At 34.7% G+C, this 17828-nt stretch overlaps 1 protein-coding gene across 1 annotated transcript in view; it reads right to left on the bottom strand.

Annotated features, from left to right (window-relative positions):
- Positions 1-8616: 8616 nt before the first annotated feature.
- Positions 8617-17828, bottom strand: part of SYT10 (synaptotagmin 10) — a 115848-nt gene continuing 106636 nt past the window's right edge. The window contains exons 5-7 of the mRNA NM_001192912.1: positions 15855-16026; positions 11968-12097; positions 8617-8688 (exon numbers count right to left, since the gene is read on the bottom strand). Coding sequence (NP_001179841.1) covers positions 8617-8688; positions 11968-12097; positions 15855-16026 — 374 coding nt within the window. The remainder of the gene's footprint in view (positions 8689-11967; positions 12098-15854; positions 16027-17828) is intronic.

Raw genomic sequence — 17828 nt, 5'->3', positions numbered from 1 at the left:
CATCCTATAGGAAATCAGTCCTGGGTGTTCATTGGAAGGACTTATGTTGAAGCTGAAACTCCAATATTTTGACCACCTGATGCGAACAGCTGACTCATTTGAAAAGACCCTGATTTTGCAAAAGATTGAAGGCAGGAGGAGGAGGGGACAACAGAGGATGAGATGGTTGATGGCATCACTGACTCAGTGGACCTGAGTTTGGGTAAACTCTGGGAATTGGTGATGGACAGGGAAGCCTGGCATGCTGCGGTTCATGGGGTCACAAAGAGTCGGACACGACGAGCAACTGAACTGACTGACTGACTGACTGATGCTGGGAAAGACTAAATGTGGGTGGAGAAGGGGATGACAGAGGAGAAGATGGTTGGATGGCATCACTGACTCAATGGACATGTGTTTGAGTAAACTCTGGGAGTTGGTGATGGACAGGGAGGCTCAGCATGCTGCAGTCCATGGGGTCGCAGAGTCGGACATGACTGAGAGACTAAATTGAACTGAACTGAATAATGAGTGATGTTGAGCATCTTTCATGTGTTTATCAGCCATCTGTATGATTATTTATTAGTTTCTTTTCTTTCTGGTTTAAGTTCCTGTCACTGATTCAATTCTAGTGACTCAAGGCTGAAAAGGTACAATTTTCAGTCATATGTGTTTTGAAATTTTTAAAAAACAAACAAGCATTACCCCCAAACATAAATGTTGCTCATGAAATGCACACAAGCTAAACAATTAGACTCATTAAGTGGATTCATAGTTGGAATTGACTCCGTCTACATAATTTATACTTGTAGGTGGAAATTTGGATAATGTTTTTTTCATTTGAAGGAAAACTGAGTTTAAAAAAAACACATAAACTGTTGTATGTTTTCATAGGTACTGTTCAGATTTTTGGTTTAATTTTCTGTAGACATTAATGGGTATATTGTCCCTTGTTCTGTATTAATTTATGAAAGTGGATAGTTTTGAAACTGTCCAAAACCCAGCACAAAAATTAGTTAAAACATAAGAAATAATGGTTTATCCATAAAATGGATGCCTTCAAATTCTTTTAGAAACACTGGCAGTGACAGCACAAAATGATCTAGAACCTTGTCAACATAACATCTTATGCTTTATAATAAAAACATGGTGACTTTTGATTGCACTTTTAATTTCTCATATATATTTTACTATATATTTTTCACTTGTATAGCTTGTATAAACTACCTTTACAGATTATAATCTAGCATTAAATGCCTTTAGCTCTGCAGAATGGAAATTAATTTGAGATGTGGTCATATGAAGAATATGTCTACATTAAGGGGAAAAGAAGCTTCTAAAATTGAATGAGGAAGTCAATTTCAACAAAAGAATGAGGAAATATTAAGCAATAAAATTCAAATTTCCAATCAAAATTTATGAAAAATTATGAATACCACCTGATTAAAAAAGAAATAAAATTAAAACACTGATGAAATATCATTTTAGTTGTGTTTAAATTGGCAAAGCTTCAAATAATAATTACGTCATGTATTGACAAGGTTAACTGGAAATTCTCGTATATTGTTAGTGGAAATATAAATTTTAATTTAGCCCAAAATTAAATATAAAAACTTCCTGGGGAGACATTTAGAAACACAAAATATCTTTAAGAGTGGCCATTTGACTAAGTTTTGTCTTAAACAAAACCAAATATAGAGCATTTGGTTTATAATTTCCTTTGAGTCAGTGCTGTGTTGATTGTCTAAAATTTGTTGCTATGGGTACATTCCTTAAGAAAATACTGATTATTTATGAAAATATGAAGGAACGAGAAACAATATAACTGGTATTGCCCAACTACTAGATCATCTGATAATGTATTTATAGGGATATTTTGCAGATGAAACAAATGTAGCTAGTACGTGTAAATGGCATTTACCTCTTCTTACATCTGATTCATGTTTTTTTTTTTTATTATTCCATATGGAAACAATCCAAGATCTTAAGTTCATAATTTTATTAAAATAATGATAAGAATTAAGTGAGGTTTTAAAGACATTAAGTTGCTTCACCTACTGAATTATTGATAAATGAATTACTCTGCTCTCTAATGAATGCCAAAAATAATGACTGTTAAAGAAAGACAGCAATTTAAAGGTCTCTAAATCTGAAAAAGATATTTTCTTCAATATCAAGAAAAATAATTTCTAATCACTTTATTTTTCAAAATACATATGAAACAATAAAATTATATTTTAAGTTCTTTTCCATTTTCTTTTATAAAAGTAATCATAGACTTTACAACAGCTTTGAGGTTTCATTGCTTCATAATTCATCTGAACCTGACAAATATGTTCACACATTTTAAAGAAGACGTAAAAGTACTGAACTATTTAACATGTTTTAAAGGTGGTTGCAAAACATTTGTTCTAAGTAATACAATTATATGTTGTCGTTTCACAAATGGCTGGTTACCATATACAAAAGCCAGAAACATGAATTTCAAAAGATTTTAAAATTTTTGTTCTATTATACAGACTCAGAGAAATCTATTTGAACAATAGCTATATATTATATCACAAACTTCAGTTAAAAAGCCACCACATCAACAATGACTGAAGGATACCAAAAAATGTCAAATATAATGGATATAAATTATTCAATGATATATATGAAATGAAGAAGTTTCATGTCTTCTGCCAGCTTAGAATAACTGGCAAATTATCTTGGACTGCTCATTAGTGGAATCATTGTATTTACAATGTGAGAAATTTCTTTTCTATATTGACTTCTTCTTTCTTCAATGAAGATCTCACTTCATGTGTTCTAAAACTTATCTAGATTTTGCAGATGAACCCAATTATTTCTCTCAGTTGGAAAAGTCCAAAAAGTTAATGCAAATTCAAGTTGGACTTTTTGTTTATAAAAACTTTAAATGTAAATATCTTATATTTTAGAGTTTGTCTACCTGCTTTCTTATGCTGTGATAGAATTTATGAAGCTATTCACATTAGGGATTACTATGCTTCTATATGGAAAGCTTAAAGGGTCTTTTAAAAGAAAAAAACAAAAATATATATAATAAAATTAGCAAAATGGTCTAAATGGATACAAATAGAATAAACCATGAAATTTTCATGGGGAATCAGTCTGTGACCAGTTTGTACATAGCCTTAGGTTGTTTTTTTAGGTTCACAAACTTTATTCTATAGCAAAGTCATAGTCAAATATAACTCTGTATGGATGTTTAGACTGGGAAAATAATAAAACAATTTTGAAAAGATAACAAAAATGAAAATCCAATGCATTAACTTTTCAGCATTGGGAATTATTTCTCTGAACAATTTTTGACTCATTTTTATAATGTGCACTGTTATCCCATACATTGTTTTTGAGGAAACAAAATTATGATCTCGAATAATTGAAATTCAGCATCCCATACAGTAAATAGATTCTGCGTATAGCTGATGCAACTCATAACAAAATTTCTGAAGACAGTGGTCCATTTTTACCCTTTTATGACAAAATCAGGCCATAGTTTGTTCTTTGGAGAGAGCATTCATGACCCAGTTGAGCTTCAAAGAAATCACTGACAATTGGAGGTTAAAACATTTCCATGCAATTACTATTTGCATATTTAGATCCATTGAATAGAAGTCATTTCCAGTGTTTCAGAATAAATAAAATAGGATTAGTATAATCAAGTCTTCTTTTAAGAGTGTATTTAAATCATTTCAAGCATGAAGAAGCCTATCTTCTCCTTTATATCTTCTACTTATGTTTTTCAATCACTATTTCTAATATCCAAAATGTTTGCATTCAATAAATCCTTAAGTCCCACCTCAGCTGTTTATGCTTTCTTTTTAAGGTCATGATATCATAATACTATTATGCTATTAAGTCAAACCCTGGTTACCAATCTTCATGATGAACAAAGTGGTAATAAAAACATGTTTTTGCCTTGATGAGAAAACACTTGAACTGAGAACAAGTTGCTGTGGCTCAAATGTACATCTTTTTGATTAACTGTCATTGACAGATGGCGAGTGTTACCAATGCATCTTTTATTAAATTACTATTCACTTAACATATGATTGAGCAAATAGAGGAAAAGTTTTTTTAATGAAAAACAGAATTCTTACCTAAGAGATTATCACTGAATAACATATTGGAAATATTAGCACTCTTTTGCATATAAAATATGCATTCACTATTTTCTTTTAAATAATGGGTCTTAGTAGGTTCAGATGAATCATATCCTGAGCCACGTCTTCTAGTAAGTATTAAAATGCTGTTATCATGGGTTTTTTGAATAGTATTAGAGAATTTTATTTCTCCTAAAAGTTAAATTACATTTAATTTAAAAAAAACATTTAATTTTGCATTCAATGTCTTTATTTCCATAAGCTTTAACATCTGCGTTCAATTGTCATTTAGTTACATAGATTCTTAATTTAATTAACTTCACTTTCTATGCTTTTGTATCATTTCTTATTGGTAGCAATCAATTCCTAGCCTACAAACTGCTGCTGCTAAGTCACTTCAGTCGTGTCCGACTCTGTGCGACCCCAAAGACAGCAGCCCACCAGGCTCCCCCATCCCTGGTATTCTCCAAGCAAGAACACTGGAGTGGGTTGCCATTTCCTTCTCCAATGCATGTAAGTGAAAAGTGAAAGTGAAGTTGTGTCTGACTCTTAGCGACCCCATGGATTGCAGCCCACCAGGCTCCTCCATCCATGGGATTTTCCAGGCAAGAGTACTGGAGTGGGGTGCCATTGCCTTCTCCACTACAAACTATAAATTCTTAAATCAATTAAAGTATATCAGAACAGCCAGAGCTGCTTCAAGAACAGATTTGCTGGAAGACGATTTTCTTAAATCCTCATCAACTCTAGTTTTCTTTCTTTCTTTTTTTAATTATCAGGTAATTAAATTATTTGGCCATGATTGCAACTAAAGTGGCAAAAAAATCATATGGAACTCCATTCCATGAAAATATACCTGAGAAAATATCAAGTATTCTTTTTAAAGAGGTAAAGAAATAGCCATGCTTTCAATGTTAAGATTTTGTGTCACTTTATTTGCAACAGTCTCTGGCTCTTTTGATGACTCATTCTGAAATAAGTTATATTTTGTTTCATAGATAGTAAAAGTTGAGAAAGAAGTGAAAGTTTGGCTTTTTCATTTTTGAAGCAATTAATTATTAAATGGGATTTTAATCCCATTTTTAAGGGATTGACAGCTTTTTATTGCATTGTGCAAGTTTTAAAATAGCAAACATTACAGGAGAATAAGTACAGGTGTCAATTAAATATCACAATCAGATAGATTCAAAATACATATTTTGTATCTAATACCTGAGTCAGTATCAATCAGTTGTGAGCTCCCTGCAGTAACTAGAATGTACATAAACTCTCAAAAATTGCGTAAGATAGTGGGTGCTTGGTTCTGTGTTCTGTCCCTAGTTCCCCATTACTAGTCCTGCTGAGTTTTTTAAATGAATTGTTAATGTATTAATGTCATAAGTTTTATATATTAAATAAAGTGCCAGAAATAGGACTGGCCTGACAAAAATTTTAAATTGTCAATAAAAATGTTAAGAAACTGTGGTTAAAAAAAGCATCAACTGTTCAGAATTTTGCAAGAGAATGATTATATACTCCACAAACATCTGTGCTTTTTTATACTCAATTTCCTCATTCCCCTGATTATTTAGTGTAAAATAAGCAAATGAATAAACAAAATAAAAAACAAAAAGAACATCAGTGTTGTTACGCTAACTAATCAACATGTTTCTTTTTCTTAGATTTATGTTTGGCAAGTCCCTAGAATTAGGTATCCATTATATACCTAAACTGCAACTTCATCATGCATCAGTATGGTTCTTAAAATGTGGTCTTTCACACAAATTAGTGGAGAATATCTGTAACAGCAAACCTTACTTTAAATATTGAAATGAAAAACACTGCATCTTTAACCATAAGTAGAAAGAGGATAAGTTATGTTTGTATGGATGTGTGACTGTGCAGAGTAGGATGTACTATATTGAAAATCCTACGGTGGCTCAGACAGTGAAGAACCTGCCTGCAGTGCAGGAGACCTGGATTCAGTCTCTGGGTCAAGAAGATTCCCTGGAGAAGGGAAAGGCAACCCACTCCAGTATTTTTGCCTGCAGAATTCCATGGACTGAGAAGCCTGGCAGGCTATAGTCAATGGGGTTGCAAAGAGTTGGACATGACTGAGCAACTAATACTTTCACACCATTTTAAATCATGCATTTAAAATCTGTTATGAATTTTCTCCCTTTAATCTCTCAAGGATTAGCAAATGGTCAGTCCTGGTATGTTTATTCTAATCCCTAGGAAACAATAATTTAAAAAAAAATTATCTTAAACTTTTAGTCCACAATGGCCACATTAAAGTCTCCTAGTTGGCTGGTTGTTTGTGTTTTTTACTGCAAACACTGACTATTTCTACATAGGAGGCAAAGAAAAGCATGAATAAAAATCCTTAAGTAGGTTTTAGGTGAAAAAAAATTACCATACTAAGGAAATATAGTTACTAATTAATTGTAAGCTGCAGCTATGCCTATAAACAATTGTCTTTGAACATGTTATTTTTATTAAGAGTCTTCTCATTTGACAATTTTATTTTCCAATAAAACAAAGAATTACAAAATAGAAGTGTCATCTTCAGTCATATTGTCTATAGCAAGTGGTTCTTTTAGGCTTGGTAAGGTTTCTTTAGTTTTAAATCAGAAAATGTTAGCCAGGAATACTTGTTTTCATTGAGATGCCACAAGTAGTTTTGAAAAATTTTAGGGAATTATGTATGACTTAAAAATATTAATTTGTAAAATAGTTACATCTTAATTAATGGTAATACCATCATATGAGAGGTGCCAACATACAAAATCTCAAGACTTTGAAACCTAATTTTAATATTTAGAAACAAGGGATTTTACTAAAATCAAAATTTTGCAATTGCTGATAAAATTTTCTCATTCTGTATTGGTGTTTTTCCTTCTGGCTTACTTCACTCTGTATAATAGGCTCCAGATGTATGAAACGAGGTGCCAGTCAAGGTTCAATGCACGATGCTGGATGCTTGGGGCTGGTGCACTGGGACGACCCAGAGGGATGGTGTGGGGAGGGAGGAGGGAGGAGGGTTCAGGATGGGGAACACATGTATACTAATTAAATAATTTTCTATTAAAGAAAAAAAAAATTTTTTTTTCTCATTCTGATGAATCTGTTTTTAAGGCCTAACTGCAGATTTTCTTGCTTTTTGGGGGGTGGGGGAGGGGGAGAAGATTTGGATTTAACCTTCTGTCTTTGGATAAGCTTGAAACATACACAATACACATCTCAAAAGTAAGGCTGGGGTCATTCAATATAGATATATTCTAATAGGGCCCAGAAACATGACAATAAAAAGTTGACATGATTTAAAGGAAAGTTCTGCAAAAACATTGCATTGTTTTTACAACTAGTGGCCTGATTCTTGATTCTTATGAGGACAAAACCTTTCACAAAAGACTGTGGGTCTGTGCCTTAAGAATTATTTGTTTTTTATTAGATGTTGAAGTTGAATTATTTATAATTTTATAATTTGCTGAAAAATAAGTAATTTTTTTCTTTAAGAAAATACCCATTTCTAAAGATTAGCTTCTGTTTGAGTTTAAAAGTCACTATCACTGTGTACAATCCAAATGGCAATAAGCACAGAGATTTATTGTAACTTTGGTGTCAGTATGTCTATCAGGAATACAGGATCCATGTGATAACTTTATGTCACAAAATAAACATGTTGTAGTACTTGAGAACCTCATGAGTTCTGATTCTATTCATTTAGGAATACTAATGCTACATTTGAGAATACGAATAATAGAATTTTTTAAATATCAAACAGTGCTACAGATATTTGAACTAGTAACTTTAAGACAGTATGAAATAGTAGCCCAAATGGCTCAATCTCCATTTGCCAGCTACTAAATATTCTTAAATGTATACCCAGAGAGGATCTTCAAATTATAGTGTTTTCTCTATATCTTAAAGAATAAGCTTGACAGAAAAAGTTTAGAGTTTAGCAAAAACCAAACTTCACCAAGAAAAGATTTTGTTGAGAATGAAAGAATAAATAATAAGTAAATTAATAAATTATATTAATTTGATTATTTAATGCAGTGACTAAAGCTCACATTTTCCATTAAGGTTTATATAGAACCATATACACAACTGGAAATGAACATAATTTTAACAAAGTCAAAACCATACATATATGACATGTGCTACTTTACACAATAGCAGCATTAACTATATTTAATTTTAGATAAGTATGGATTATTTTCAAAAATGTATTATTTGCTTATTCAGAGAATTTACAATTTATTAAAAACAGTTTTTCTGCTAATTGGCATATGACACAAATAATAAAATGCCTTATGTAAGTAAAGACCATTTGTATTCAAGTAAAATATATTAAGATGTTCAAAGTCAGTAAACAGACAATAAAAGCAAATAAAATTTACACAATATTTTGTTTGTTATCAGGATGTATTTCAAATGAGGAAATAAAATCTTCCACTTTTTTTTTTTCTGATTTGGTGAGTACATAGTCCTGGGTCCTCATTATAATGACATTATTTTGGAAGCATTATGGTGTGGAAGTTGGCTTGGGAGATGGACAGGATCCTTGACTATCAAAACTGGTCGCCCGGCCAGGTAACTGAAAGATAATAATTTTATAATGTACAAAAAAAATAATAAAGTGGGTAATTGTTGTTACCTTTTAATAGTGAATATTCACACCCATGATATGCTAGTCTCTGAAGAGAAGATATACATAACTCCCCATGACCTTCATAACTCACCTTCTCAGGTGGCGTGAGGGGACACAAACATCTCACAAAAATGTAGGCAGAGCATGGTACATAGATGACATGCAGGGAAACTGCAGATTCATTTCACATTCTATCACAGACTATTAGTTTTAGACTATTAGGCTCAGATGGCAAAGAATCTGCCTACAATGTAGGAGATCCAGGTTTGATCCCTGGGTTGGGAAGATCCCTGGCAAAGGGAATGGCTACCCACTCCAGTATTCTTGCCTGGTGAATTCCATGGACAGTGGAGCCTGGTGGGCTACAGTCCATGGGGCCATAAAGAATCGTGGGAAACAACTGAGCAACTAACACTTTCATTCTAAGGTTGGGTAAAAGCAAGAAGGTTCAAGACACAAGAGCCTGCATTCCATTTGCTGTAAGACAGGAGGTGATTTTTATAGAAGCAATTAAAGAGAAGGACTGAGTTTGGAAAATAGGAGCCACAGGGATAAAGAATAATTTCTTCTAGTCCCTAAATATTATGTATATTTTAAACATTTAATTACAATAGGATAAACTTTTATATCCAAGTAGAAGTAGACAGATTTTCCAAGTGAAGTTTTAGTCTCTTTCTTACCAATTTATTCAGCTCTTGAGTAATTGTTCCCTTCTCATTTTAATCCCTGCTGTGGCAACAAAACACATAATTCCACACACAGCACTTTCCCACAATTCAAAATCCAGCCAGTTCTTAGGTCTGTAGTCCCTATGTTCTGTTTGACCAGTGAATGCAGGTGCAGAAGTCAGAAAAAGTGAGCTATATGCTGGAGAAACTACCTCTGCATAATCTTTTCAGCCCTCCTGTCCTCTGCTAGTTAGCAACTAGAAAATTGTATCTAGGATCTTCTTCTGATGTTTATCCTTCCTATATACCCTACAATGACTGAAAAGTTCTCCTATGTTTTCACACACAAATTCATGCCTATTTCATAGTTTTTCCTCATCATATAAATGTATAACTGCTTATTGTTGTTCAGTTGCCCTAAACAACAGTCAGTCATGTTCGACTCTTCACAACCCCATGGACTGCTGCATGCCCAACTTACTGAAAGTGAAAGTGAAGTCGCTCAGTCGTGTCCGACTCTTTGCGACCCCATGTACTGTAGCCTACCAGGCTCCTCTGTCCATAGGATTTTCCAGGCAATAGTACTGGAGTGGATTGCCATTTCCTTCTCCAGTGGATCTTTCCGACCCAGGGATTGAACCCAGGTCTCCAGCATTGTAGACAGATGCTTTACTGTGTGAGCCAAGAAATTATAGTATGCTTTGGGTCATAAAACATCTGTCCTTTCATTAGTTAAAAGTTGTTGATCACACTATCTCACTTATCCCTACATCATTCCTATAAACTGTGTAAGAGCGCGTATTTCTCTTTTTTAAATATTTATTAATTTTTTGGCTGTGCTGGGTCTTCAGGATCTTTGGTTGTGGAATGAGGATGCTTAGTTGCCACATGTAGAGCCTAGTTCCCTGACCAGGGGTCAAACCTGAGGCCCCTGCATTGGGAATGCAGAGTCTTAGTCACTGGACAATCAGGGAAGTCCCAGAGGTGTGCATCTCTATTTTCTAAATATAGAGAAATTTAGCTGCAGATAAAGCACCTGGTCTGCCCAGGATTAGACAGTTAGAGGGACAAGGGTTAGAATTCATGTCTGCCTTCAGTGTAGTACTCTGCCTAGCAAACTCTGTTCTTATGTCTAGATTCTTAGACCTAATAATCACTTTTCAAACTAAGTAAAAACAAAGATGAGAATCAGGAAAAGAATAGTTAAGCAGTAGCATGTACTTCAGATAATACACGTTGTTGAAATGAAACAATCTTCTCAGGACTTATTCAGTTATTATTTAGGGGAAAGTGCTGTGTGAATGTGCACTTGCATAGCATGTCTGTCTTTTATGATTTACAATAAATGATGAAGTGAGTTAAAGATTTGGAACATTAATGTAATAAAGCAGATAATTTATCTAAGATGACATTTCACCTCCTATGTCTGAGTATGTGCTGTTTATATAGTGTTCATGGAATTTTTCCCATAATGTCTTGAGTAACACAGCCAAGGTCACATTTTTGTGATCAAGCTGAGAACAGAACGAGGGCTCAATGACATTTAGTTAATTATACTGCTCTGTCTCTCCTATTCAATGTACGCTTAGTGACAGAATAAGAAGTAGAATTTTATCCATGGGAGAAATAGCAATGTATACTTCACTTACTATTACTGTGTGGTTATCATAAATTTTTGCATAAATTTCACCTCTTATCAACTCACAACTAATTAGATCATATAAATAATTTATTTTGAGGTTCTTCAAGATATTCCAGTCTTTGGAAAAGAAAGTCACTTCACCTGGCAACATTCAGTGTATCTGCTTTCATGGCTAAAAGTTCTGATAGAAACTGGTATTGATATTGCTTCTAGTTAATATAACTATTAATATTAGTTCTATTTAGAACAACATTGTGCTATACTCTGTGTTAAGTACTTAATAGTCAGCAGTTTGTCTAGTTTTACTCTATGTTTACTGCTATTAAGTAGTAATAACAGAAACTTAAGTTTATGTCTTGCCCAAGGTTCTCCAATATGTGGTCACACAGCAGAGCCAGGTTTTCAACTTAGGCAAACTGATGCCTCAATATTTTTAAAAACAATCTGTGAGACTTTTTACTTCCTGGACAGAGCCAGTAACTATATACCTCCTCCCTTACATATTAAGTGACATCTTTATTTAGGGATTCTTGGGAAGTTTACATGAGGTGGCTGTTTTCACAAAAGAGGAGCAACAAAATTCAGTTTCCAGGTAATAATGAATTTACTTGATTGTCATCCACCACTTAATGACACAAGTTTTCAGATTATGTAGAGAAAACAATAGATTTGCAGTTTTTACAGACTTACTCTAAAGGAATACCAAGCTCAAGAAAATTTAGTTATTTTAAAAAACCAACAAGACATACAGAATTTTGCATACTGGATAACTGAGTCTATGGGACAAAAACAAGAGCAAATAGCTATTTTTTTAAAAAGGTGAATATGTAAAATGTTAGTGAAATGTTAGCAGATAAATAATATTTAAACAAGAGATAAAGAAAAGAGTAGATGTGAGAGAGGTCCAAAGCTTACCTCCAACAAGGGGTGCCAATGTGTTATTGGTTTTCGGTGATAGGTCAACATTTCATTCCAGTGGTCTCGCCCAAGACCCTTGGCGTCCAGTCCTGTTCTACAAACTCCTATGACCTCATTGTGTCCTACCCTATGATTTGGAGAATATTTTACTTTCATTCCAATATTCAAAGATAAGTTTCACACACCTTAACAGAATTTTAAGCACAATTAAAACAGTAGATTTTGTGATAAGTTCTAGATAATTTTACATATTAAACTACTTCAGGCCAAATGAAGAGTCTTAAGCAAGTTAAAACTTACTAAACAAGATTGGGCTTCCCAGATGGTTCTAGTGGTAAAGAACCCAACTGCCAATGCAGGAGATATGAAAGATGCAGGTTCAATTCCTAGGTCAGGAAGATCCCCTGAAATTGGGCATGGCAACCCATTTCAGTGTTCTTGCCTCGAGAATCCCTTGGAGAGAGGAGCCTGGCAGGCTACAATCAATACAGTCGCAAAAAGTAGAACACAACTGAAGTCACTGAGCAGGATCAGCATTCAAAAATGAATTTTTAAAAGGACTACACCCAAACTATTTTAGGGCTCTGTAAATTAAGCACATTTCACAATAATAGGAGTGTGAATGAGAAATGCCACTTGGTCCTTACCTATATGATGCATTTCTTTCTTGGAAGCAGACCTATTAACTTTAAGTGATGTAACTCTAATCTCCTTTTCCCAAAGGGCTTAATGTTTTATAATGATACATAAATTACTCATAAAGAGTTCCATAAGTGAGCTTGTATAAATGACCATAATTAACTGATTCTAAATGATATGTCAGTGAATGTTACCACTGGTATAATAATTAAACAGGGAAGGGCTACATTTTGAACCATGGCATTTAACTTACTGAATAGCATCAGAGCATAGTGAACATTCTTGTTTTCTATTCATGCCTTGTTTTCATAGCAATAAATCAAAATAATATGACAGTTAATGTTTTTGAGAGCTTATTATGTGTGAGACACTTTTCTAAGTAATTTAAATGTACTGACTCACTTAATCTTTACATAATGACCATGAATATCATTATTATCAGTTCATTTTTGCAGACAAAGAAGTTAAAAATTCAGAAGGGACCTGCCTGCCTGTACACTTAGTAAGAGATAGAAGCCTTGAATCAAAAGAGTTGACCCAAACACATATGGGGTAAGCTGCTTCTCAAGAACAGAATGCAAGTTAAAGGCATTTTTTCTAGCATTATTTTGGCAGAAAACTCTAAGGAGATTTTTGAGATGATTTTAGGGCACTTCTCACTGTCACTGATGTAGTAATTGTACAGTTAATTAATGATGTAGTAATTAACTGATGTATTATGGCAGAAAGCAAAGAGGAACTAAAGAGCCTCTTGATGAAAGTGAAAAAGGAGAGTGAAAAAGCTGGCTTAAAACTCAACATTCAAAAAACTAAGATCATGGTATCTGGTCCTATCACTTCATGGCAAATAGATAGGAAAATAATGGAAACAGTGACAGACTTTATTTGGGGGGGGGGGGGGTCCAAAATCACTGCATCTGGTGACTGCAGCCATGGAATTAAAAGACACTTGCTCCTTGGAAGAAAAGCTATGTAACAACCTAGACAGCATATTAAAAAGCAGAGACATTACTTTGCCGACAAAGGTCTGTCTAGTCAAAGCAATGGTTTTTCCAGTAGTTATGAATGAATGCACAAGTTGGACCATAATGAAAGCTGAGCGCTGAAGAATTGATGCTTTTGAACTGTGTTGTTGAGAGTTCCTTGGACAGCAAGGAGATCCAAACAGCCCATTCTAAAGGAAATCAGTCCTGACTATTCATTGGAAGGACTGATGCTGAAGCTGAAACTCCAATATTTTGGCCACCTGATGCGAAGAACTGACTCATTAGAAAAGATGCTGATGCTTAGAAGGCTCAAAGGCAGGAGGAGAAGGAGACAATAGAGGATGAGATGGTTGGATGGCATCACCAACTCAATGGACATGAGTTTGAGCAAGCTCCGGGAGTTGGTGATGGACAGGGAAGCCTGGCATGCTGTAGTCCATGGGGTCTCAAAGAATAAGATACTACTGAATGACTGAGCTGAACCGACTGAATTTCAGAAGGGACTGGGAGATGATTAAATAGTGCCCACCTTTGTACAATTAAGGATATTGAGGATTCTTGAGGATGCATTCATTAATTCAATTATTCACTTTCTCAGTATGCAACAAATATTTATTAGATTCTTAAAGGAGCCACAGGTTTTTCCTAGGCACTGAGGATAAAACAATAAACAAGTCACTGCCTTCAAAGAGTTTACAACCTATTGAATTAATGTCATTAGCAGACTAAAAGGTAGATAAGGAAAAACATAGTTTGAGCAAACTCTGGTCACTGGTGATGGACAGGGAAGCCTGTGTGCTGCCGTCCATGGGGTCACAAAGAGTCAGATACGACTGAGTGAGTGAACTGAACTGGACTGATGTTTAGTATCTTTCCCTTTAAAATGAAGTCCCCACAAAAGTATATATTTATAAATAACTTTCAAAATTCATTTTACAGATTGTCAGGGTCCACTTCCCTAAAGTCATTTGGGTGACAAATGCTCAGTTGTATCTACCTGCAGTCTTTGCTGTGAGAAATCAATGGGAGTAATTTTTTGATAAAGTGGAACAAGGGGTTCTGATTGAAACACTGTAATATTTTTAGAGTTTGCCATTTCAACTATAAATTCAAGATTTTTCTCTCTCTCTCTCTTTAAACATTGTCAGCTTTTCTATAATCTGTGATATAAACTAACTTCAAATAGATAGTATAAATCATCTTATCTTTCAGTACTTCATTTTTCTAGCTGTCATCCAGAGTATACCATTTTTGATGTTTCTCTGTTATAGGGTCCTGTCTACTACCATTCACATAATAATACAAAATAGACACTCTGAATATGTATGCATTCTGTATCACTTGTGTTATCTTTAGAACAAAATAAGACACTATCTATGTGCTGATAATTTTGTAGTTTAAATATACAAGATTCATTTTTGAAAGCCTCATAAATATGAAGAGAAAACAATAAGAAGAATTATATAGCAAGGAACTTCAGTGGAACACAAGTTCAGAGGAAGAAGAGATTGATTAGCCAAGAAAGACGCAGAAATGGTGACTCGAGCGGAGCTGTAAACCATGAATGAAATGAGATAAACTGAGCAGGGCAACATTTCAGATAAGGAAGGAGTAGGTGCTCCAACAGGAAGAAGATTCAGTGCTTTACTCAGGAGTTACCTGTTTATTTTATAAATGGAGAAGTAATCAAAATGTGTGAGCTAGAAGAACTATCCATAAAGCAATGATTTAAGATTAGTGTGAAACCTTCAAGGCAATAACAATATAGACAATATTCACCTTCAATTCTTAATACTCACTGTTCACAATTCCACATTATACTAATGTTTCAAAAATGGAAAAGTGAATCTTTAAGAGAAAACTTGCCCTTTACACAGCTAATTAATGATAGAGCTCAGGTAAGCATCATGATATTCATATTCCAGCCCACTTGGAAAAGCAAAATCCATTGATTGTAATTTCTGCTGTTACTATTTTTAAAAACTTCACAAAAGTGTTTCTTATAATGTATCCCATACAGCTTCCACACCCATTATGTCACAATACTCAGGTAACCTGTCCTTCAACTTCAGAATGATGTACTTTGGAAAAGAAAAATGAAATGTTATAGCACAGAATAAAGTAAATTTTGAATAAATATTTTTTCCCTTTTCCAATTTAAATTAAAATTCTTGTAGCAGAAAATAAACTGAAAAGCTGAATTTGGTCCACATATGACTAAATGTAGCAATTACTCTGTGAGTAAAGAAATGAACATACCTATCATAATCCATGACTGCAATGGAGAGGCTGACCTGGTCCACATTCTCCGGAGGGATGTCGAAAATAATTGCCTCATTGTATACAGGGTTTAGAGTGTTTTTCTTCGTAGTTGTCTTCTTCTTTTTTAATCTTCGACCCTCACACATCAGAGACACTTTGACATAAGGATCTAGCAATAGAAAGGTAGTTTTAATAAAATGCAAATAATAGTACAAAGCACAAATAAAAACTGTGGTTAATTTTATTAAATAAGAAAAGTGGCATATTATGCCCTATAGTGGTATATTATGTCCTATAATGATATATTATGTCCTGTAGTTTCAATTATACCAAAGAAATTCTTGCACTGTTAAGAAAGTTCTAGGACCTACAACAGATTTCCCAACCTGGAGATCCAGCAAAGGGACTGAGAACTCCCAGGGACTTTGACATTGGAGGCCAGTGGGATTTGATTACAGAACTTCCACAGGACTGGGGAAAGAGACTCTTGGAGCGCATAAACAATACCTTGTGCCCACCAGGATCCAAGAGAAAGGAGTAGCGTCCACATAAGAGACTGAGCCAGACATGCATGTGTGTGTCCAAGAGTCTCTGGAGAAAGCATCGGTCAACAGTGGCCTGCTGCAGAGTCAGGGACACTGAATACAATAGTGCAGGCATAAGTCCTTTTGAAAGAAGTCTCCATTATCGCCATTACCACTACCATAGTTTGACCTCAGGCCAAAAAACAGGAAAGGACCACAGCCCCGATCACCAACAGAAAATTGGATTAAAGATATATTGATCATGGCACCACCTATCAGAACAAGAACCAGATTCCCCCACAGTCAGTCTCTCCCATCAGGAAGCTTCCCAAGCCTCTTATCCTTATCCATTGGAAAGCAGATAGAATGAAAACCACAATCACAGAAAACTAACCAAACTGATCACATAGAACACAGCCTTGTCTAACTCAATGAAACTTTGAGCCATGCCGTGTAGGGCCACCCAAGATGGGTGGGTCATGGTGTAGAGATCTGACAAAAACGTGGTCCACTGGAGAAGGGAATGGCAAACCACTTCAGTATTCTTGCCTTGAAAACCCCGTGAACAGTATGAAAAGGTAAAACGATAAGACATTGAAAGATGAACTCCTCAGCTAGGTAGGAGCCCAATATACTACTGGAATAGTGGAGAAATAACTCCAGAAAGATGGAGAGACAGAGCCAAAGTGAAAACAATGCCCAGGTGTGGATGTGACTGGTGATGGAAGCAATGTCTGATGACTTCCTATGAACAATATTGCATAGGAAACTGGAATGTTAGGTCTATGAATCAAGGTAAATCAGAAGTGGTCAAACAGAAGATGGCAAGAATGACCATTGACACTTTATGAATCAGTGAACTAAAATGAACCAGAATGGGTGAATTTAATTCAGATGATCATTATATCTACTACTGCGGGCAAGAATCGCTTAGAAAAAAGTGGAATAGCCCTCATAGTCAACAAAATAGTCCAAAATGCAGTACTTGGGTGCAATCTCAAAAATGAAAGAATGATCTCTATTCATTTATAAGGCAAACCATTCAATATCAGAGTAACCCAAGTCTATGCTCCAACCACTTATGCTAAAGAAGCTGAACAGTTCTATGATTATCTACAAGACCTTTTAGAACTAACATCCAAAAAAAATGTATTTTTCATCATAAGGGACAGGAATGCAAAAATAGGAAGTCAAGAGATACCTGGAGTAACAGGAAAGTTTAGTCTTGGAGTACAAAACGAAGCAGGGCAAAGGCTAACAGAGTTTTGCCAAGATAACACACTGCACATAGCAAACATTCACTTCCAAGAACACAAGAGACAACTCTACACATGGACATCACCAGATGGTCAATATCAAAATGAGACTGATTATTTTCTTTGCAGCTGAAGATGGAAAAGCTCTATACAGTCAGCAAAAACAAGACCAGGAGCTGACTGTGGCTCAG

Source organism: Bos taurus, chromosome 5 (assembly GCF_002263795.3).
Source record: "Bos taurus isolate L1 Dominette 01449 registration number 42190680 breed Hereford chromosome 5, ARS-UCD2.0, whole genome shotgun sequence".
NCBI lineage: Eukaryota > Metazoa > Chordata > Mammalia > Artiodactyla > Bovidae > Bos > Bos taurus.
This window is presented reverse-complemented; position numbering and strand designations above follow the sequence as displayed.